At 37.6% G+C, this 24,065-nt stretch overlaps 1 protein-coding gene across 1 annotated transcript; it reads right to left on the minus strand.

Annotated features, from left to right (window-relative positions):
* Nucleotides 1–40: 40 nt before the first annotated feature.
* On the minus strand, nt 41–21,962 carry ACTR10 (actin related protein 10). The gene is made up of 13 exons (XM_008139000.3): nt 21,808–21,962; nt 19,594–19,666; nt 16,991–17,073; nt 16,027–16,135; nt 13,659–13,766; nt 11,737–11,804; nt 10,997–11,076; nt 7,775–7,810; nt 6,176–6,255; nt 6,024–6,097; nt 4,550–4,631; nt 3,109–3,310; nt 41–461 (listed from the first exon to the last, which is right to left on the minus strand). The coding sequence occupies exons 1-13, from the start codon at nt 21,882–21,884 to the stop codon at nt 280–282; spliced, it is 1,254 nt and encodes a 417-aa protein (XP_008137222.2). The 5' UTR covers nt 21,885–21,962; the 3' UTR covers nt 41–279.
* Nucleotides 21,963–24,065: the final 2,103 nt, after the last annotated feature.

Genomic DNA, 24,065 nt, shown 5'->3' on the forward strand with positions numbered 1-24,065 from the left:
AACAAAAAATGTACTATGTAACAAACTTCCAAAACAAGACTGCTTTGCTATATTTTATTGATATAAATACAACGTATTTCATAAGCATCAGCTACCATTTTACCACTACACAAGAAAAACAAAAGTCAAAAGTATTAATAATGAGAAAATTACAGAAATGCTTTCACTTCCACAAAAGTCATCTCTAACAGCGTCTTGCATACTTTGTACAATTTGCTTGTACAATTGCTTGTACAATTGGTCTGATAAAATGAAACAAAGTTGAATTTATTCAAACTTTTATTTCTCAGTGGAAAATGCTCTTTTCATCAGAGGTGGTTGAGTTTTCCCGACATCAAACATCATTTCCAAAGGTGGGTTATTAAGAGAACACCAATCAGGAATTCGGCCTGTCTGATTGTAATATTCCTTTGAGACAGAACGGCTACCCAGTATGTCTTGTAGCGCTCCAAAAATAGCTCCTGGGTGATAAAAATATTTTTATAACTAAGATGAAAACTTTTACCAGAAAATTTTAGGTACACATATACCCACTTCATTATATCACAAAACAGAAAAGGTAAAATTCAACAATGCAATTCAAATTAATTCCAGTTAAGTTGTTCTATATCCTATATTTCAAATAATAGGTTCAGCCAGTGGTCGGCAAACTCATTAGTCAACAGAGCCAAATATCAACAGTACAACGATTGAAATTTCTTTTGAGAGCCGAAAACCGACTTCTGCGCATGGGCCACATGTGGTATTTTGTGGAAGAGCCGCATGTGGCTCGCGAGCCGCAGTTTGCCGACCACTGGGTTAAGCCATAACTACTGTGTTATGGCCTACTAGAAGCCCGGTGCACGAATTCGTGCACGGGTGGGGTCCCTTGGCCTGGCCGGTGATGGAGGCCTATCCAGGGGCCAGCAGGCTAGGGGGAGGGGTTGTGGGAGGTTGGCCGGCTGGGAGGGAAGGGGCCACAGGAGGTTGGCTGTGGAAGCACACTGACCACCAGGAGTTGAGCATCTGCCCCCTGGTGGTCAGTGCATGTCATAACGACCGGTGTTCCAGTCGTTTGGTTGTAACGATTGCTTAGGCTTTCATATATATAGATAACAGATTATAGTGAAAATTGTAATAAGTATTACTGTGTTTAAAAGCAAGTGAGGCAGAGAGGGGTGGAAAGTATTTTCAACTCCATAAATACAATAAATACCCTTAGTTTTTCTTTGCCACAACTCTAAGATTTTATGTTAATAAATAAAACGGTACTGCAAAACCCAAAAAGCATCGTCATACCCTAAGAATCTATGCTGAAGACCTTATAAATACACCCCAAGGCAGACTTTAAAATATAATTTAGTAACTAAATCCATTTGTCCTAGATCAAAATTACATTTTGATGAAACTCTACTAGAGATACATTTAAAATGTCAATATTGCCGAAGCCGGTTTGGCTCAGTGGATAGAGCGTCAGCCTGCGGACTGAAGGGTCCCAGGTTCGATTCCGGTCAAGGGCACATACGTTGGCTACGGGCACATCCCCAGCGGGAGGCGTGCAGGAGGCAGCTGATCGATGATTCTCTCTCATCGATGTTTCTAACTCTCTATCACTCTCCCTTCCTCTCTGTAAAAAATCAATAAAATATATTTTAAAAAAAATAAAATGTCAATATTTTGTTTTTCTCTCAGAAAGATCCTGATACCTATTAGCTGAAACTGCATCATTAAACACAAATCAGAATATATACAAAAATACACATTCATGATTATTTTTCTCTTTCAAGTAGTCTCTTTCTTAGGCTATTTCTTTATTTCAACGAAACTATCTTTTTCTAAAACATTCACCAAACTCAGTCACAAAAGAAAGTATAATTATAAAATAATCGATTTTTTAATCCATCCTTATTGTTGAAAGTATTATAGATGTCCCCTTTCCTACCCCCATTGACTCCCTCACTCCACAACTACCTCTCAGCCTTTACCACACTATTGTCTGTGTCCATTGTGTTATGCCTAAAGAATCAATTTTCATATGGCTCACAGATTAGCTTTCTCTAAGGCAGTGGTCAGCAAACTCATTAGTCAACAGAGCCAAATATCAGCAGTACAACAATTGAAATTTCTTTTGAGAGCCAAATTTTTTAAACTTAAAACTTCTTCTAACACCACTTCTTCAAAATAGACTCGCCCAGGCCGTGGTATTTTGTGGAAGAGCCACACTCAAGGGGCCAAAAGGCCGCATGTGGCTCGCGAGCCGCAGTCTGCCGACCACGGCTCTAAGGAATTAAAACATGTTTTAAGAAATGGTAGTAGCCCCCTAGCCAGTTTGACTCAGTGGATAGAGTGTCGGACTGCGGATCAAAGGGTCCTGTGTTCCATTCCGATCAAGGGCATGTACCTTGGTTGCAGGCTCCTCTCCTGCCCAGGCCCTGGTCAGGGCTTGTGCAGGAGGCAACCAATTGATGTGTTTCTCTCACATCGATGTTTCTGTCTTTCCCTCTCTCTTCCATTCTCCCTAAAAACCTATGGAAAAATATCCTCAGGTGAGGATTTACAAAAAAAGAAAAAAAAGAAATGGTAGTAGCATCACTGGAATAAAGGCACAGCCCCCACTATTATGAGGGATGACTCTAATTGGACAAAGAAGTTTATTTTAAAAAAATCAAAGTGCAGCCTGGTCGGTGTGGCTCAGTGGCTGAGCATCAGCTGATCTATCAACCAGGAGGTCACAGTTCGATTCTCAGTCAGGGCACATGCCCAGGTTGCGGGCTCAGTCCCCAGTGTGGGGCATGCAGGAGGTGGCCGATCAATGATTTTCTCTTATCATTGGTGTTTCTATCTCTCTCTCTCCTTCTCCCTTCCTCTCTGAAATAAAAAAAACATTTAAAAATATTTAAAAATATATTTAAAAAACAAAATGCAAATGCCAAGAGAAATAGGTGTATAATTCTGAAAATTAACAATTTAAGGAAAAATGAATATTCATAGAAAATTCTTTAATAGTTCTATTAGTTTATTAAGTGGGCAATTTTGGACATTGAACCATCTATTCTATATCTCCATTAGTTATACTACTTAGGAACCAATTAGTATATAATCATTATATTTTAAAAACTAAATTCTTACCTCCCAACCAGGCCACACAATTAGCTTTTGCAGGTGGAGTATGAATACGGAATGTCTTGGTGCCAAGTGTTTTCTTATACTTTGGTTTTTCTACCAAATACCTTATTTCTGCAAGCAATCTATGGAGAAATCCTGGCAACATAGATGTGCCACCTATGATTACCAAGTTCTCTGCTAATTGCTTCCTGGTGTCTATTGGGCACTGTTATTAAAGAGAAAGAAAGAATAAAAAAGGATTTATCATTAACTGTATAAATAATGTTTAACTAGATTTAAGAAAATATACAACTTAAGTATTACACATGAAATAGGTAATTATCTGTATTACAAAAGGGCCACAGAAAGGTTTCTTTCACAAGGGAGTTTTAATGCTGCAAATATAACCACCCTAATATTGCCATATACTCATAGAGATCTTTAAGGATTTTAAAATCTAATAGTATAGAATTGTAAATTCTATGGGGCGTATGGTGGTAATTATGTGAGTTTTCTCATTTTCAGGATAGAATGACTGAGTTGAGCAAAGAACATGAAAAGTAACTTTTCATTTCTTTTTTAGTAAAGGAAGTGTGGAAACTTAAATTTTCCCAAGGTATTATCTTCACAATATTATATCCAGAGCCAATTGTCGAGTGGGAAGATAACATTCTTGAAAAAATTGTTTCCATATCAGCGCTCTCTAAGAATTAGAAATGTTAAAATCCTTCACTGATGTTATATTTTTCATAAAAGTCCTTGAGTGGAGCTCTAGAGGTAGACAATATCTTCCAATGTGATGTATTTCACATAAAATTCTGTGATTCCACAATCACTAAACAAAAAAGAAATATTATCATATACACCCTGGAATTTAAAATTCAACATTACCCAAATCTGCATTTGAAGAAACTATAAACCATACTAGCTACAAAATAAAAATCTGGTATTACTGCTATGGAAAAATGAATGATATGTCCATAATACTTACTATCCCTAGGTTGAAATATTGTAGGTACTATATCATAGTGCCAAAGTAAAACGAAATAATTATTACATTTAACATAAGAGCTAAAATACGTAACCAGCCCTAGCCAGTTTGGCTCAGTGGATCGAGCGTCAGCCTATGGACCAAAGGGTCCCGGGTTCGATTCCAGTCAAGGGCACGCACCTAGGTTGCAGGCTCCTTCCTGGCCCAGGCCCTGGTCAGGGCTCATGCAGGAGGCAACCAATCGATGTGTTTCTCTCACATCAATGTTTCTCACTGTCTTTCCCTCTCTCTTGCACTCTCCCTAAAAATCAGTGGAAAAAATGTCCTCAGGTGAGGATTAACAAAAAAAAACAAACAAACAATAAAATAAAATAATGTAACTGATGGCTAAAATTAAAATAAAGAATATAAATTTAAAGTTTTTCTCTAAAGGGCTGTAGTCATAAATTTAAACATTTTATTAAATAAAAATACCTGCATTAGGGAATCCAATATTAAAGTGGCAACAGATTTCTCTTCATTATCTTGTTCAAAAAGAATTTCCACAACCGAATCTCTAATGAGATTAAAAACAGAGTGCTTTGTTGGCATCTCATAATATGATACAGAATATACCATTAGTTTTATTGACACATTTTAAAGTACCAATATCTTGTTAATATAGGATAATTATTAAAATACAACCAACGTGTTTGCATTTATAAATGAGAATAATAGTACCTGCCTCACAGGTGTTGAGGTGATGATTCAATGAGTTAATAGAACAGTGCCTGGCACAAGGAAGGCACTGCTTAAGTATTGTCTACAATTATTATTATGTATAGATTTACATATATTTTGTCCAGCTATACCTCCTTAAACTTAATAACAGAAAAGGAACAGCATTCTATAAAAGTAAGACTCAACAAGCAGATCAGTAGTGATACAAGAGGTCTAAAAACAACAAAATCTGCCCTAGTTGGTTTGGCTCAGTGGATAGAGCGGCAGCCCGTGGACTAAAGGGTCCAGGGTTTGATTCCAGCCAAGGGAGGTTTCTCTCTCCCACTCTCTATAAAAATCAATGGAAAAATATCCTCAGGTGAGGATTACAAAAATAAATAAATAAGCAAAATAAAAACAAACAAAATCCTCCTCCTCCAAAACATTTCTTTGTTTTTAAAAATAATACATAGCCAACATTGCTAGTTGCCTAATAAAATATCCACTTTTCATTTTTTTCTGCCCCCTGCCCCCCACCAAATTAAAAGAACCCTATTTTGAGCAGAACAAGGAAGATCTTTGTGGCAACAGAATAGTTCTATATCTTGACTGTGGTGGTGGTGATTAAATCTACCTGTGTTAAGAATTACACAGAACTATTCATATACATTACACCAATGCCAATTTACTGGTTTTGATACTGTATTATAGTTATGTAAGATATAAGTATTGAGAGAAATTGGGTGAAGAACATGTGGGACTTCTCTATATTACCTTAGCAACTTCCTGTGAATCTATAATTATTTGAAAATTTAAAAAAGATAGGACTCCATTTTTATAGTGGATATAATGCCTCAAGTAAAAACACTCTATCAGCCCTCCTTGCTGCTAGATGTACCTAAGTACCACACAATAAAATGGAGGCAGAAGGGGTATATGGAACTTCTAGAAAGTCTCCATAAAAAAAGAGGAAGGTGCCTTTTTCTTTCCCTTCCTAGAACTGCTTGCTTGATGTATTAGCTATAACTCCAGCAACCATACTAGACCCCAAGGAAAAAGGCTACACCCCAAAAATAATAGAGAAAAAATGTTTGGGTCCCTGATGGGAGCTGTCATACTATCCCTGGACTATCTACATCTGAACTTCTCTTAAATGAGAGACAAGCTTCTATGTTGTTGAAGCAAATACTTTGAAAGGCCAACAATTTATTTCAGTTCATTATTTTGCTCATAAAAATTAAGGTCTAACCTGATTGATCCAAGGACATGTAAAATCTTCTCTCCATCTAATGGGTAGTCAACATTTGGTGGTGGTGAGGGACGCTGAAATATAAGTAATATAAACATATAAATAAATACAAATAAGCTTCTGAAAAATATATACATTTATTATGAACTTACCTCAGTATTCCCATCGATATTAAATTTTGCTGCTTGGATTTTTAGTCCACGATTCAGATCACTGACAAAGCAAGTGCGCACTGGAAAGAAAAGGAGATTTAGTTATGGTTTGTCATTGAGTCAATCTATGTCTCTGTTAAAAAAAATCCTCTTCAAGTAGACATACTAATTATCCACTCATTCGACTTTTATAAACTATACCTGTCTTTAGTTAGCTTATAACAATTTATTCACAAATAAAAAACCTTGCTGTTCATCGAGGAGTCATAAGACATGTTGTGTTCATCTAACATAAAACCACATTAAAAAAAAACCAACACCTTTGAGGAAACTATTCCTTATATAAAGATTACCATAATAAAAATAAATTTTAGCATCATGAAAATGTGTAACTGAATAGAATGTTTCTTTGAACAAGATTGATCCATATCTCTATATCTAATCTTATGTAATTATCTAGCTGATTCTTTTTTTCAAATCTTGGTTGGTTAGAAAACAAAGCCAAATTTTGCTCCTAGTTATAGTAACACTCCTTAGTTTTCAGTTTTTTGGCATGATTATTTTCTGCCTCTTGCCACAACCCAATACTACCACTTTCCTTCTACGATAGCACCATTTTTGTTTTTATACTTTAAAATTTCTTCTTTTAAAGATTATTTCTACTGCAAAGTACCTTTTATAATAAGCTGATTAAGTTATTCTCAGAAACAGGTAAGGAATAAAACATTTTTTAGTAGAAACAAAACTAATGTTTGAGTACAAGAAATCTAATGATTTGGTTAATTATTTACAAAACATAGTTAAATATATATTTACATATACAAAATCATTTTTGTTCACTAATTCAAAATATATTTAAGAATCTACAATATGTTAATATGTTAGACAATAAGCTAGGTGCTCAAGTTACTTATATATGTTATATTTTATTCAAGTCCTATGAACTATCTAAGTAAGGCAAATGCCAGCCTGCAAGATCACATATAGTTGTCAGGGAAAGGTGCCCTTCTTTATTTTTATTTATTTATTTTAAAAAATATTTTTATTGATTTCTCTTTTTTAAGAAAAAAACCTACATGACATAAAACCAGTGGCTTTCTTTAGCAATTTAACTGTAAGTTCATACTTTGGAAAGTACTAATTTCCTAGTAACCCTGTATATTATATCTATAATTGAGAAGTTTCTTCAATAACACATCATAAATAATGCCAAAAGCTTATATAAATCTGAAGAAAAATATGAAATATTTTTGGGTATTACATAATGAATTTAGTACATTTTGTATCTGTATAAATATTTTATTTTATTTATTTATTTATTTTTTAAAAACATATTTTATTAATTTTTTACAGAGGGGAAAGGAGAGGGATAGAGTTAGAAACATCGATCAGCTGCTTCCTGCACACCCCCTTACTGGGGATGTGCCCACAACCAAGGTACATGCCCTTGACTGGAATCAAACCTGGGACCCTTTAGTCCACAGTCCGACACTCTATCCACTGAGCCAAACCAGTTAGGGCTGTGTAAATATTTTAAAACATATGCCACCCAAACCAATACTTAAGAATCAAAGGGACAAAAATGGGAACTTAGTTTACCTTTAATGTCCTCTAAGACACCTTCTGGAATTGAACCTAAAACAGAAATTTTATTTAAAACTATACAATCTTATAAGCAAAAACAGTCTCTTATATTGCATTCACATTTCCATTTCAGCAAAATTTTAAGTCCTATAATTAAAAAATATATATATTTTTGTTGGTTTCAGAGAGGAAGGGAGGAGAGATAGAAACATCAATGATGAGAGAGAATCATTGATCGGCTGCCTCCTGCATGCCCCCTAATGGGGATTGAGCCTGCAACTCAGCATGTGCCCTGACCAGGAATTGAACCCTGACCTCCTGGTTCTTAGGTCAACGCCCAACCATTAAGCCATGCCAGCCAGGCAGTACTATAATTAAAAAAACAAACAAAAAAACCAAACAAATAGAATAATTAAATTTGCTTTTAGGGAAGAAATTTCATCATTCAAAGCCAAGCAAAAGCACAGAAGTTAAAGCCAGGTGTGCACAAAGAACTACTGAATGTCACTACTATAAATTTGACAAAAACAAGATACCTTAAAAATATCCTATATAATAAAGAGATAATATGCAAATTGACCATCACTCCAACATACAAGATGGCTGCCACAAGATGGCCAGCAGGGAAGGGCAGTTGGGAGGGTCCAGGCCTGCAAGGAAGGGCAGTTAGGGGTGACCAGGCCAGCAGGGGAGGGCAGTTGGGGGGACCAGGCTGGCAAGGGAGGGCAGTTAGGGGCAATCAGGCCAGCAGGGGAGCAGTTAGGTGTTGATCAGGGTGGCAGGGGAGTGGTTAGGGGGTGATCAGGCTGGCAGGCAGAAGTGGTTAGAGGCAATCAGGCAGGCAGGCAGGCAAGCGGTTGGGAGCCAGCAGTCCTGAATTGTGAGAAGGATATCCGACGGCTCGGCCTAAATGGGCAGTTGGACATCCCTTGAGGGGTCCCAGATTGGAAAGGGTGCAGGCTGGGCTGAAGGACACACACACACACACATACACACACCGTGCACGAATTTCGTGCACCGGGCCTCTAGTACTAAAATAAATGTCATTAGACAGAAATTACCTTTCTACCATAAAAAGAAAAGAAAATCTTTTCTACCATAGGAGATTTGTTGGCTATCTTGTGGTACTTAGAAGAAATACAGGGCTTAAATATGAGCTATTTTTATTTTACAAAAAGTGAAGTTTCAAGTTTGCTTATCTCTCCTATAATACATGATTGTCAATAACATGCTAACCTAATATATATTTTAGAAAAGGATCACATGCAGACTGCTACTTTTTTTCTTCAAGGTAAAGGCAACATTTTAAAAAATGAGTGAGAAAGTACCTAGTCAAAGAAATCTATACAATATAGAAATCCTTGGAAGATGGATGTTTGGATATGTGATTTTGTTGCTAAAAATCTTGTTTTCCAAATCAGACTCAGAAACAAAATTTTCTAACCAAAACACAAAATCTTCTAAACTCAGAATTTCTTTTTTTTTTTAAATCCTCACCTGAGGGATAGAGAGGGAGAGAAAGAGAGAGAGAAACCTCAAACCTCGGTTGCTCAGTTTGCCTGCCTCCTGCACAGGATTGGGCAATCACCTGACCGGAATTGAACCCTCGACCTTTCAGTGTATAGGGTGAACTCCAACCAAATTTGCCACACTGGCCAGGATGTGAACTCAGAATTTTTAACTTATATTTCGGAGAATAAAAAAGCATAATTATTTTGTATATAACTTTTTTTGCCTCCCATATGTGCCCCAACCAGGGATCAAACTGCACCATAGGTATGGGTCCTGATCAGGAATTGAACCTGCAACCTTTTGGTGTATGAGACGACACTCCAACCAAATGAGCCACCTGGCCAGGGTTTTTCAACATTTACTCAGTGCCCAGGCACTATATTAGATCCTACAGATTGAAAAATAAGTAAGACAGGGATCTTCAAAGTCTACTGTGGGAAACTGGTAAGCTAACAGGAAAACATGTTACATGTGCTATAGTCAATACTGCTGAAGGCTTAACAGTTAGGGGAGCAATTTATTCTGCTTAGGGAAAACAAGGAAGGCTTCAAAATTAAGATGACATTCCAGCTGAGTCATGCAGAGGAATCAAAACCCCAACTAAGCAAAGAAAAGCATTCCAGGTAAAGCAATAGAATAAAGGAAGGCACAGGGTTATAGGGCTATGATCCCTAGAAGACCATATGAAATTTACTGTAGCTGAAATAAGATGCAAAGGGCTGAATTTAGCAGTTAAGGCTAAGAGACAGAATAAAGTCAGATTGTGAAGAAACATGTATATCAAATGGGTCATCTGGATTTTAGCCAGTGGGAACCAACAAAAGTTCTCAAGCAAAAGAGCAATGCAATCACAGTTGTTTTGTGGAAGTTACTGCTAGCAACAGTGAAAATTAGACTGAATCAGTCCAGAGAACAGGCTCCTGTAATAATCCGAGCAAGCAATAATGAGGGCCTAGTTTACAATGTCCTTGTTTTCAGATGTTCAGTGGTGTGGATGATTTAAAAAGAGATGAAATTTAAAAGAGATTTCTAAAGGAGAACAAAAGGACCTGATAACTCCCAGTTTTCTAAAAAGAAAGATATAAATATGTTATCCTTATCTAAGAATGATTCACTGAAATGAATTTAGAGAAGGAGATAACATGTTCACTTAAGTCTTAAGTTTGAGGTGCCTAGAGACATGCCTAGTTTACATCTAATGACCAGTTGAAAATATGAAATGAAGTTTAGAAGGGTCAGGCCCAGGAATATGTTTGAGAATCAACAGCATTCCTGAAAGTCAAAGGAAGAGGTAATATCAAGAGTACATGATAATCAACAATGTCAAAAGTTCTAGGAAAGATGACTAAAACTAAACTACTGGGTTTGGTGATGAAAAGCTCAATAAAACCTTATCATTAGAGCAATGTCGTTAGTGATGTAGGGGAAAAGAGAATATGCGATGAAGTTAAAAAACCTGAGTTGTGCCCAGCCAGCGTGGCTCAGTGGTTGAGCATTGACCTATGAACCAGGAGGTCACAGTTCGATTCCTGGTCAGGGCACATGCCCGGGTTGTGGGCTCGGTCCCCAGTGGGGGGCATGCAGGAAGATTCTCTCTCATCATTGATATTTCTCTCTCTCTCTCTTCTTTCCTCTCTGAAATCAATAAAATTAAAAAAAAAAATGAGTTGAAAAATGAAAAGCAAATAATGTAAACTACTCTTAAATAGTTTAAAATGACTTTACCCATCACAGAGGGAAGGCTCTGTTCTTTAGCAGCACTTGTGTCAACAGTACATTGCTCCAATAGTTGAGTTTCCAACTCCCTGAAGGTAAAAAAAATTACTGGAATTAAAATACTGCAACTGATATCCTTTTCTTATTTAATATTGCACCAGTGGAGCCCCACGGCCTGGCCTGTGGGATCGGATCGAAACTGGCTCTCCAACATCCCTGAGGGGTCCCGGATTGTGAGAGGGCGCAGGCCAGGCCGAGGGACCCCACCGGTGCACAATCGGGACGGGGAGGGACACGGGAGGTTGGCCAGCTGGGGAGGGACTGTGGGAGGGCTCCAGGGCATGTCTGGCCTGTCTAGCTCAGTCCTGATCTGCCGGACCCCAGCAGCAAGCTAACCTACCAGTCGGAGTATCTGCCCCCTGGTGGTCAGTGCACGTACAGTGAGCGGTTGAGCAGCCTTAGCATATCATTAGCATATTACGCTTTGATAAGTTGAACGGCCAACTGGATGACCGGACACTTAGCATATTGGCCTTTTATTATATAGGATGTTTACTATATAATGTATTTTCATGCTTTAAGTAAAGCGGTTTTATTTTTAAAAGATAAATATACTAAAGACTAACAGAGAATGAAATGAGTAACATTAAATGTCCATGTTATAAGTCCTCTATTGAACACTGTAAAAAAATTAGCATCTGATTTTGTGACTCAGGTAAAGAAAATGTGCTAGATTCCAAGAAACTTACCTGTGCAGAGCTTTTCCTCCTAGGGGGAGTGCTCCCCAGCAATTTAGTACTGGGATTCCTTCATATATCTATAGGGTAGTTAAGGATATTACTATTTTAGGAGATAAAATGTGGTTTTCTTGATATTTTCTTCACCTTCTTCAGTATTGTTTTAAATCAGCAAATTCTTATTTTAATTTTTAATTGCTTTTTATTTTTATTGATTTCAGAGAGGAAGGGAGAGGGATAGATAGAAACATCAATGATGAGAGAGAATCATTGACAGACTGCCTCCTGCACGCCCCACACTGGGGATCGAGCCTATAACCTGGGCATGTGCCCTGACCAGGAATCAACGCTCAACCACTGAGCCACGCAGGCAGGCTTATTTCTTATTTTTTAAAGTTACAGAGAAATCATAGTCTTTTTTCATATTCTTCTCCAAAGACAAAGGTTAAACACACACACACACACACAGAATTCATTAGTTAATGCTGGGGTGTCACATATGGCTAATTCAGCACTTGAAATGTGTCTAGTCTAAATTCAGATGTAAAGTAAGAATAAACTACACACCAAATTACCAAATTTAGATTTAATACAAAAAAAGCCCCTAGTAAAATATCTCATTATTTTTATATTGATTAGTCTCTTTCATTTGTACTTTATAAATGCAGCTTAGAAAAATTTTAAATTATATTATGTCTTACATTGTATTTCTATTAAACAGTGCTGAGAGAATAGTGCACAATATTGTACTGTGGGTTTGCTACCTTATTTTATATACTGTTTTGCTGATGTTCTGTCAGTATAATATTTATAAAAAGGAAAAAAGTATATTGGTAAAAGCATTGGCTTTGGCGACAAACATGGGTATACATCTTGGCTATATGTTTGTATGATCCCGAGTTAACAATGTATCCAAACTTCTAATCTTCTCATTTACATAATGAGAATAATATTTAAGTTACAGGGCTGTTACGAGATTTAACACATAAAGTCAATGATTCTTGATTCCCTTTCCCTAAGTATTTCTCCTAATAAATAAATGTATTTCAACCTCCTTTTCAATATAACAATATCCACTGTAATATTTCTGAGATACATATACTCTGCTTAAATGCTTCTAATGAAAAGGAATTTACCAATTTATAGTCAGGAGTTCCATTCTGGGACAGCTTGAATTACTAGAGAGTGTTTCCCGACATTGTGAATGACGTAAAACTATGGCACTTACTGAGCAAGTTACTATGTGCCAGGTCCTTTGCTAAATACTTTATATACATTACCTTCCTCAAGTCACACAATGCCCCTATCAGCTGGAATTATTAATACCCATCTTATGGAAAAGGAAACTGAGGCCCAAAGAGATTAAGCTACTTGAGCAGTATCATACAACTAGTAAGAAGCATAGCTGAGATTTACACATATTTGATTCCAAAACCCAAACCCATAAACCCTATGCCATACTGCTGCCATGACAGTCTTTGGAGATAAGAGAGAAAAAGGTATTCAATATTCCAGTGAGCCCTACAGCTATTTGCGGACAGATTTCATGTCACCATTAAGTTGTCATTTTTCTTGATTTAACTTTCGCATTTCAAGTTTCTCCAATTACTCTCTGTATGATCTTTTCTTAAAACTTGACTATCCATGTTAACTTCTCTAATATGTCCAATTAGCTGATGTTCCTCCTAAGAACTGAACATAATATTTATGAGGTCTAATCCCTGGAGTATATACTGGGACCAAGTCATAATAATAATTTCTACAAAAAGTAAATTTAATTCTCACAATCTTGTGAATTTTTTCCATATGATAACTTATATCTATACATGGTAACCCAAAAAAGTTTGATGTAATAAAAACCATTTTTAATTAGCCCAATTATTTTAAAGTAGAGTAAAAATTTGCAAAATTAGCTTGCTGACAAAAAAAGATACAGGTAACACCAGGCTTTCCCTATATCCACAATCCAGGACCATAGCAGAGTTTATCCCGAGCGTCAGAAGAGCCATTAGATGGCTTGGAGCAAGCAAGACAGACGGAACCTAGAAAACAACAAAAGCAGAATGAGTGTCAGTAGTTGAAAGTGTTTGCTTTACATTTCAAATATATTAAAAAAAAACTCAAGGGAACGTTATGTTTATTTATATTATGATATCTAGTCAACAATTTTGTGGCACTAAATTAAGAACTGCTTTGGTGATTTATTTGAATTTACACATAATCAAAATACAGTGTAATAAATAAAAACATTCTTTAAATTCTCTAAGATGTTTTATTCCAAAAAAAATTCTTGTTCTCTCTCTTAGAGGGAAAACTGAGAGAGATAAAAGAAGAGGTCTAGAAACATAAATTTGGAGGAAAAGGCTAAATTTAAAAAATAAAAAGATGTTTTTACCATCAAAACGAAAACACAGAAAAAGAATTCTTGATTGTCTTTATCCACAAAGTTTGTAATATGAACTATATTTTAAAACCATTATAACATAGCAGTTAAAACTAAATGGAAGAACTACAAGAATCCTTAGTTCTGGGTAACATTTTTCAGTGAAAATTTGCCAGATCTGGTGGCACTCTAAATATTACATAAATATTCAATCAAAACAAAGTCCCTCATAACCAAGTGACAAATAAAATAATGGCTATATTCCCCTTACTTAAATTGAGATAGCAGGTATTCTAGTTACCAGTATATATGATATAAGAATAAACACAGAGAATCATCTATTTTATTCAGATAAGAGCTGACATGATTTCTTGTTTTGTCTGTGTTCTCCCTACTGGAAACCAAACTCCTAAATCTAAGGATAAGAGGAATGTAACCTGTTTCTCTGTCTTAATACTTAATAACTTAGAAATATTAATTGCCCTATCTCATAAAGACATTATGATCTTTTATATATTTTGAGCTCAGTAGAATGTATGAAAAAAAATACACATACGATTAATTTCTTTTAAAAAAATGTTTTTACTGATTTCAGAGAAAGGAATGGAGATATAGAAATATTGATGAGAGAGAAACATCAATCAGCTGACTCCTGCACACCTCCCACTGAGGATGGAGCCTGAAACCCAGTCATGTGCCCTGATGGGGATTCAAACCAGTGACCTCTCAGTGCCTGGGATGCACCCAACCAACTGAGCCACACACACCGGGCTTTCTTTCTTTCTTTCTTTTATTGATTTTTGAGAGAGAGGACAGAAGGGAGAGGGAGAGAGAGAGAAAAACATCGGTTGGTTGCCTCCCACATGGGGCCCGAGTGAGACTCGAACCTGCATCCTGGGTATGTGCCCTGACCAGCAACTGAACCAGTGACCTTTCAGTGCACAGGACTATGCATAGAATTTCTATGTTGAACACATTTTATACAATCTTCTAGTTTCCCTTGCTGAAAAACCCTAAATTCCTGAGGTAGAAATTTTGCAAAATTTTATTAATAAAGATTATCTGTATGATCTTTTCTTAGAATGTGAAACTTAATAATGTGAAATCATAATTTGGTCTTTAAAATTATCTTAACTCCTATGAAATGAAAGTTGTAAGAAATATCACTAATATCAACACATAAGAGACATTCCTGGCACTGCCTACGCAGTTTAAGGGAAACATTACTTGAGTATTCCATTCAATAGGAATTGAAAGCCTAAAATAGAAGAATTGAAGACTTTAGAGTACTCAGCATAACTGAACAATAGAAAGGAGAAAGACCTGGAAGAATCACATCATAAACTCCACAGTATACAATTTACCTTTAAATTCTGGAAAAAAATTAAAAAGTCCCGAACAGAAAAAGCTATATTAAAATAAATAAATAGCCCTGGCCAAAATGGTTCAATGGTTAGAGCTTTAGCCCGTGCACCCAAGGGTCTTGGGTTTGATTCCTGTCAAGGGTACATACCTGGGTTGCAGGTTCGATCTCAGCTCAGGCAGGGTGAGTGCACAGGCAACCAATTGATGTGTGTCTCTCACATAGATGTTTCTCTCGAGCCCTCCCCCCAGCCCCAATCTCTCTAAAAACCAATGGAAAAAATATCAGATGAAGATTAACAACAAAATAAATAAATAAATAAATAAATAACAGAAACATCAATAAATCAATAAGAAATCTTCATTTATCTAATTAGTGGATGAAATGCTAATTATGCATGAAATAACTATACAAAGTAAGTTTCAGGAACCTTTGCTTTATACTCTGTCATCTGGTTCCTCAAATGCACTGTGTAGTACAGACAATGAAGGAAATAAGTGAAGACCTTTAGTATAAGCTTTAAGTACCTACCAAAAACAACATATAAAACAGGTACCTCAAAATACTTGAAGAGAACGCGAGTGAGTGTCTCTCTGAAGTGGGAAGGACATAGTACTGATTCAATAACCACGACTCGGCGATCTCTGGGATTCACCAACAGATGCCTAAAAAGTAAGAGTTTTGGTTTTTTAATTAAAAATTTTTTTTAAATAAATAAGGTTGTAATTATTTTGGTACATAATGCAATTTGTTAAGAATAGAGAAACTATACTACATTAGTTCAAAATGCTTTATGACAAAAAGACATCTTCGTTTTATTACCCAGGAAAGATAACTTTCCTGACCTCTTGCTACATTTCATGCACTGTGTCAGAAACTTCACATCTATTAACTTATCTCAGAAGACAAAAGTAACAGCCTACTTTGAATAACTTGGGCCATTAAAAAGACATTTTCTTTCTTTAGATTACAAAAGTAAGAAAAAAATACATGCTCACAAACTCCAAATAGGATGTAAGTTTATAACTGGAAAATATAAATACCCTAACACTTCTATTACCCATTTTGTATAAATTTTTTACCATTTTGTATATTTTCATTAATATGTAATATAATGTAGTGTACATATATATTTTAACAGAAATATTCATTCCATAGTTGTTGTTCTGCAACATGCTGTTTTCAATTACCAATATATCTAAGATACCTTTTTGTATCAGTATATAAAGGCACAGAACTCTTTTCTGAAGTCTGTTTCATTATAAGGACATACAATAATTTAATTTCCCAACCCCTTTTATTAATGGACATTTTATTTGTTTTCAACATTTCCTTATGCTTAACTGTTTTCTAGTTTCAAATGTATTTGGAAAAAGGTTGAAAATAAGCAAGCAAAAATGGCAATGGAGTCAAATTTTTTTTTCCCTTCAGATATAATACAACTAAATATCACTATGACTGGCATTAGGAAAATCTAATAACAAAAGCTGGGGGGAAAAACAAATAGCATTGTATCCTACCTGAAATACAGTATGTGGATAAATTCCTTTAGGTAGGAATATAATTCTTCTGTATTGATATTATATTGAACAACTTTGATAGGCTATAAAAAATTAAAATAACTTGTTAATTTATAATAAATAAGTTCAAATTAAAACATGCTTATTATCTTACCAATGTATTTTCTGAATCCATACATTTCATATGTTGTTGATCTTAATGATGCATCCCAATACCAAATACAAACTGATGTGCTAGTCTTTTCTGCTACATGTGCTTTTATAAAAGCAAACATGCTCATAGTTAATTGTTAAATAAGGGAATACTGTCTGTATTAATGTGAAATTTGTATGAGTTCATATTAGGCAAGAGGAACTGAATATATGATAACAGAGTTATTACCTTTATCAAGAAAAAGCAAGTCATAGTACAATTTACAATAGCTAAGATTTGGAAACAGCCTAAGTGCCCATCAGCAGACGAGTGGATTAAAAAACTGTGGTACATCTATACCAATGGACACAAGACACTGGGGGAGGTGGGATGAGGGCATGCGAAAGGGGGTAGGGGAGGCTGGGAGAAGGTCAATGGGGAAAAAAAAAGGAGATATATGTACTACAATATGTAATACTTTAAACAATAAAAATAAAATAAAAAACAAAACAAAAAAAACCTGTGGTACATCTACACAATGGAATACTACGCTGCTATAACAAGGAAGGAACTCCTACCATTTGCAACAGCATGGATGGACCTGGAGAGCATTATGCTAAGCAAAATAAGTCAGTCAGAGAAAGATAAATATAACATGATCTCACTCATTTGTGGAATATAATGAACAACATAAACTGATGAACAAAAACAAATCGAGAGACAGAGAAGCATCAATCAGACCATCAAACCTGAGAGGGTAGGTAGGGGAGGGTGGGGATAAAGGGGAGAGATCAACCAAAGGACTTGTATGCATGCATATAAGCATAATCAATGGACACAGATACCAGGGGGGTGAGGGCATGAGCGGGGGTGGGGGTGGGGGGGTAATGAGGGGTAAGAACACATATGTAATACCTTAGTCAATAAAGAAAAGAAAAAAAGAAAAGAAAGAAAAAGCAAGTCATTAACTCGGTGGCCACACAGGTAGGTACCCTTTCAGATCTACGTTTTAAGTTTATATGAGTCTATGTATTAGGGGACCTCTTCTGAGTGGACCCTTTCATTACCTTTCTTATTTTTTATTTTTATTGATTTTAGAGAGGAAGGGAGAGGAGATAGAAACATCGATGAGAATCATTGACTGGCTGCTTCCTGCACGCCCCCTACTGGGGATTGAGCTGCAAGTCGGGCATGTGCCCTTGAGCAGAATAGAACCCAGGACCCTTCAGTCCGCAGGCTGATGCTCTATCCATTGAGCCAAACTGGCTAGGGCCCTTTCATTACTCTTTCTTGGGCTGCATTTACTCTTGGTCCCACCTTAACAACAGCCCCACTGGCTGGCTCAGTTTCATCTGCATTGTCTCAGCATTCACTGACCAACATTTTTTAAAAAAATATATTTTATTGATTTTTTACAGAGAGGAAGGGAGAGGGATAGAGAGTTAGAAACATGGATGAAAGATAAACATCGATCAGCTGCCTCCTGCACACTCCCCACTGGGTATGTGCCCGCAACCAAGGTACATGCTCTTGACCGGAATTGAACCTGGGACCCTTGAGTCCGTAGGCCGACGCTCTATCCACTGAGCCAAACTGGTCAGGGCTGACCAACATTTTCAATCCATCATTTCTTTTTATTTTTAATATCCCCAAGACAGCCTCTAGCCACATTCAGTTGCAAGCCCAACTGAGGGATCAATTACTGGTTTTTGCTAGTGTTCTGATTACAGTTACATGAGTTTTATATGGTCTACCCCAACAGTTTTTTCCATAAGCCTGTTTTTGTTTGTGATCAAAGTGAGGTTTTTCAGGAACATAAATATTAAGTTATAGCAGAAATATCTATATTGGATTTTAAAAGGTGAATTTATGGCAAGGAAAATTATTCTTTCTACTGTTCTACAATTCCTAATTTGCTAAATTAGCTTTGGCAAAAAACAACAACTGTCTTTTAAAAAATGTTTGTCACAGTTCTTTGGATCTTGGTATTACAAATAAAGAACTGAAGACCCATCTTATATTTTGAAAGGAGTAAGAATAAAGGTTCATTATAAAGGGCAGAAAATTATTTTACTAAGGTTAAAAACTTTCTCTTGATATTATATAATTCCATCTATATAAAATGTACAGAAAAGACAAATCTTTAGAGACAAAAAGACTGAGTGGTTGGCTGTCGGTGGGAATGGGAATAAATTCTAAATAGGCATTAGAAATCTTATTGGGATGACTAAGAAGTTTTAAAACTGGACTGTGGTGATGATTATAGAACTTAATAAAAAAAATCACTGAATTGTACACTTAAACAGGTGAACTTTACGGAATGCATAAACTAAATAAAGATTTTAAAAATTTTTCTTGGAATACAGTAATAAGGTATGTAGTTAGCACTGTTCTACTCAATCTTATTTGAAGTCACATTTAAAAACATTTTACATTACAGTGTTTATTTCTAATTTGTTTAAGAAAATACCTTAGGCATGCCAGCTTTTTTTATCACACTAGGAATTATGCATCTTGGACTGGTTTCTCCAGCAAATCCACATCTGAAAATAAACAGAATGTTGAAACACTCAACTTATAAGTCTTTCTATAATTTATCACAGAAACAAGTTTTTCTGTATTTATTTAAAAAACATAAACACATCTGGAAACATCACTGATACATTCAAAGGGACAAAAAAACCCAAGAAAAAGTTAATCCCATCTATTTATAATTGCACATTAAAAGTGAAAAATTGTTTCAAATTAGCAACCCTGGATCTGTACTGTATTATGTGATTTCATTCATATGAGTTACTTATTACTGCATCATTCTAATATTACTAGATTCTATACTGACATGTTTTCTTTTGGTCTATTTTTAAAAAACATATATTTTTATTGATTTCAGAGAGGAAGGGAGAGAGAGAGAGAGAAACATCAATGATGAGAGAGAATCATTGATTGGGTGCCTCCTGCACTCCCCACACTGGGGATGGAGCCGCCAACCCAGGCATGTGCCCTGACCAGGAATGGAACCGTGACCTCCTGGTTCATAGGTCAACATTCAACCTCTGAGCCATGTGGCCTCTTTTGGTCTATTTTAAAACTATGAATATTTTACATAGTTAGAATCACACTATTCATACATCATAAACTCTTATAATAAGCTTCTTCCTATATTTAGTCTTCATTGCTATCATTTTAAATAGTGGATAGTACTTCATCCTTTTAAAAAACAATTCTCCTTTCTTGAGTATTTAGGTATTTCCATTTGTTTCATGTTAGTGAAACACATCTTTGCTTAAACTGTTGTTAAAAAATGATCACCATTTAAGTTTAGTCTAAGGATTATCTCTTCTTGTCCTGTCTAGTTTGCAGTACTGCTCTCCTCCTATTTATCTCCAAATAGCTCTTTCCATCTTCTACTAATCACACCTCCATGTTTACTTGCACCAGTGCTCCTCAGATTTCCCAGGATGCAACTCATCAGCCAGCTTCAATTTTTCTTTTACTTTATAGATTCATCTTATCACTGTGTCTTTGTCAACAGTCATCTTCCTGTATTGCAGCTTTCTGCTTCTCATTTCCTTAACATATTTATATCTGGGTGTCAGCCTCAAGATATTATGCTAGAAATAAACCGTTAAAAGTAAATTTGAAAATGTAAACAAGGAAAGATATTGCATGAAATAGTAAGAGAATGGACTGTTTAATCCAAGGACTGTTTAATTCAATTCTGGTGCACCTGAGGTTCAGTTCTTAAATAGGCTCTTTTGACCATTTATTCCATAAAGTTATTAAATACCTACTACATGTTAGGCATTAAGATTTTATGTACATGAAGATTTCCAAACGTTCCCATTTAAAATATATACAAGATGCAATTCTGGCTGTCACTCTCCTCTGTCTTGAGCCCAGTACAAGGGCTCTCAACCTGGAGTCCAAGGACCACTGTGATATCCACCAATCCCTAAAACTATGTGCAAGTACATTAAGGTTTGTGTATATGTAGCTTTCATTCGGCCGTCAAAGGGATCTATGCCATCCAAAAGGTTGAGAAACCTTACTCTAGTGTTTACAAGTTGCCTTTTAAAACCTGTTAATTTTGCTAATCTAAGAGGTGTGTTTTTTTTTGTTTGTTTGTTTGTTTTTTTTTTGGGGGGGTTGCAATCTCGAGAGTCTCATCTATAGGGTTTCACCTCTTTGATGTGTTCAGTCTCTCTAATTTGACTTCCTACTCTTGGGGAGCAATGGCCCCGTCTTGGACATACTTGGATCTCCGGCACCCACAGACGCTCCACTCCGTGCTTAAGGACGGAGATGGTCATCAGGCGTGAGATTCGGTGGCTAGCTTCCTGAGCTGAGAAGTCCAGGGGAAGCGGGGTCTAGCTCACCGCTGTCATCCCCTGCAGGGGCAATCCCAAAGGGGCTGCTAGGTTTGGGGTAACCACCCGACTACCCGGCGCAGCGGCGAAGGCAGTTCTCCCGAAGCCTCTTGGGCCTCCCTGGGACTCAGAACCCGGCCGCCCACCGGATCCTCGGTATTCGCATCGCCCACGGTGGAATAATAGTGGCCATCATTTGCGGGGTGAATGGGGCCGTGAGCCGGCAATGAGGACCCGGACCCGGACCCAGGCTGGGCCTGGGTGTCGACCCCCGCCCTTCTCCCCAGACGACCGCAGCCGGCGCCGCGGCCACTCACTTGGTAAAGGCTTCTCCCAGGTCTATCACGACCGCCGTCTTCTCCCCGCCGCTCCCCAGGCCCTCGTACAGCGGCATGGCCGTAGAGCGGACGGCGGGCAGGCAGACGCGGACCCGCGGGCCCAGGCTCCTCAGCTCTGAGGGGGCGGGGCCGGGGCGGCGGCGACGGCGGGGGCCTCGCGTGGCCGCGGCGCGCCGGGCCCGGGCTGTCCCAGGCTGTGCCTTATCCGCGTCGGACCCACACCTCGCAGGCGGCCCGGTCCGTGGGACTGAGGAGGAAGAAATGCGCCTTCCGCCGCTGGTCTGGGCGCGGGGGGCACGGGGACGAGGTGAGCCGAGGCGATCAGGCGCGCCGGCCGCCCCGAGTGGGGCGGGGCCACCCCGGGTCCTTCCCGCCGGACACGCCCTCCAGGGGCGCTGGGGCTGGAGGCTTCCTTTGCAAGTCTGTGGCGGGGTGGCTTAGAAGCTGAAAAAAGCGGAAAGAGAAGAAGACAAAAGCTCAAAAACTGATGCGGGCTGTCCTGAGCAAATGTTGCTGTGTCCGGTGGTTTGCCTATAACTTATGCTTCTCAAGAAATACGGAGAATAGATGTTTTCTTACCGGTGCAAACCGAAACCCAGAGATTCCGTTACATTCCCGGTGTCCCAACAGCAAAGCCAGAATTGGACCCTAAAACCAGATGAGTTCAAAGCCTGTACTACTGATACTTTAGAGAATAATACGTATCGACAACTTTTTAATTGATAGTCATTCCGCTGAAGGTTTTCATGTTACTACAAAAGAAATCAGTTTAAAAGAGCACAAACCATTTGAAGCTGTGGAGAAGCAAGCGTTCCTGAGGAGCTGTGTAACCCGAGAAAAGTTAACTCTTGTATGTAGGTCACTATGCGCACACCGTAGGTTGTTTACAACTTTATCGTTTGACAGCTCTATTTGTTTCCTGCTGAAATTGCTATGGAAACGAGTTATTGGGATGGGTTGCTGCCTTGTCTTTAAGTTATTGGGAAGAGGAATGACTTGTTTTCACCAAGTATGTCTTATGTGCTGTGGATGCTTGCACCTCCCTACAAGGACAAGGTCTTAACATAGTAAGAGTTAAATTCAATGCATAGATGTGGACAATATAATGTTAGTAGAATTCACTGATCAGTGACCTTAGCTGAAGCAAGTTGCCTGAGGTAAGAGGATGAAAATGGAATTGTGATGGGAAAGGAAACTTCAAAAAGAGTGAGAAAGGATGCAGTATTTGAACAGGACCCTCCAGTCAGGTTCAAATTCTGTTTCTGCCACCTATCAAGTCTCTAATATTTACGATCATCCATTTTCATATCTGTAAACTGTCCTGTTACTTCAGGTCTTTGTGAGGATCAATTGACATTGTATTTGTGAAACGATTTTGAAACTACAAGGTGTTGTTATTACCCATCCTATCTGCTCACCATCTGTATTTGTTTTCTAGGGATGCCACCACAAAATACCAAAAACGGGGTGGATTAAAACAAAGTTATTTTCTTACAGTTCTGGAGGCCAGAAGTCCTAGATTAAGTTGTCGGCAATGTCATGCTCTCTCTGGAGGCCCTAGGGGAGGATCCTTCCATGCCTCTTTCTAGCTTCTGGTGGTTGGCAACCATCTTTGGTGTTCCTTAGCTTGTAGATGCATTACTCCAGTCTCTGTCATCGTCATCACCTGGACTTCTTTCCTGTATCTCTGTGCCGTCATATGATGTTCTCTTACCTGCATTTTCACATTATTTTCCTTCTGTGTATCTTTGTGTCCAAATTTCCTTCTTATAAGAATACCAGTCATTAGATTAGGGCCCTAACCCTAACCCAGTATGTCATCTCAATTTGATTATATCTGCAAAGACCCTAATTCCAAATAATGTCACATTTTAAGGTTCCCAGCGGACAAGAATTTTGGGGGAATACTATTCAAACCAGCACACCAATTAAATGTTAGTCTTCTCCATGGTTCTGCCCTTAGATCTCTTCTTACCCTCTCCTTTAGCAATTTCTTCCACTTCCACACAAACAGCTAGAGCTAATATTTGAGTTCTACTTGTTAGCTCTGTTGCTGTATATAATCTTCTTTTGTTCCTCATCGTAACTTTATGAGTGAAGTATTATCTCTACTTTACAAATGAGGATACTGAGGCCAAGAGAGGTTAAATAATGTGCCCAAGGCCCTCCAGCTGATAAGTGGCATAGCAGGAATTTGAACCCAGACAATTCTTGACTCAAGAGCCAAAACTACACTG

The sequence above is a fragment of the Eptesicus fuscus genome, chromosome 5 (assembly GCF_027574615.1).
Source record: "Eptesicus fuscus isolate TK198812 chromosome 5, DD_ASM_mEF_20220401, whole genome shotgun sequence".
NCBI classification, from domain to species: domain Eukaryota; kingdom Metazoa; phylum Chordata; class Mammalia; order Chiroptera; family Vespertilionidae; genus Eptesicus; species Eptesicus fuscus.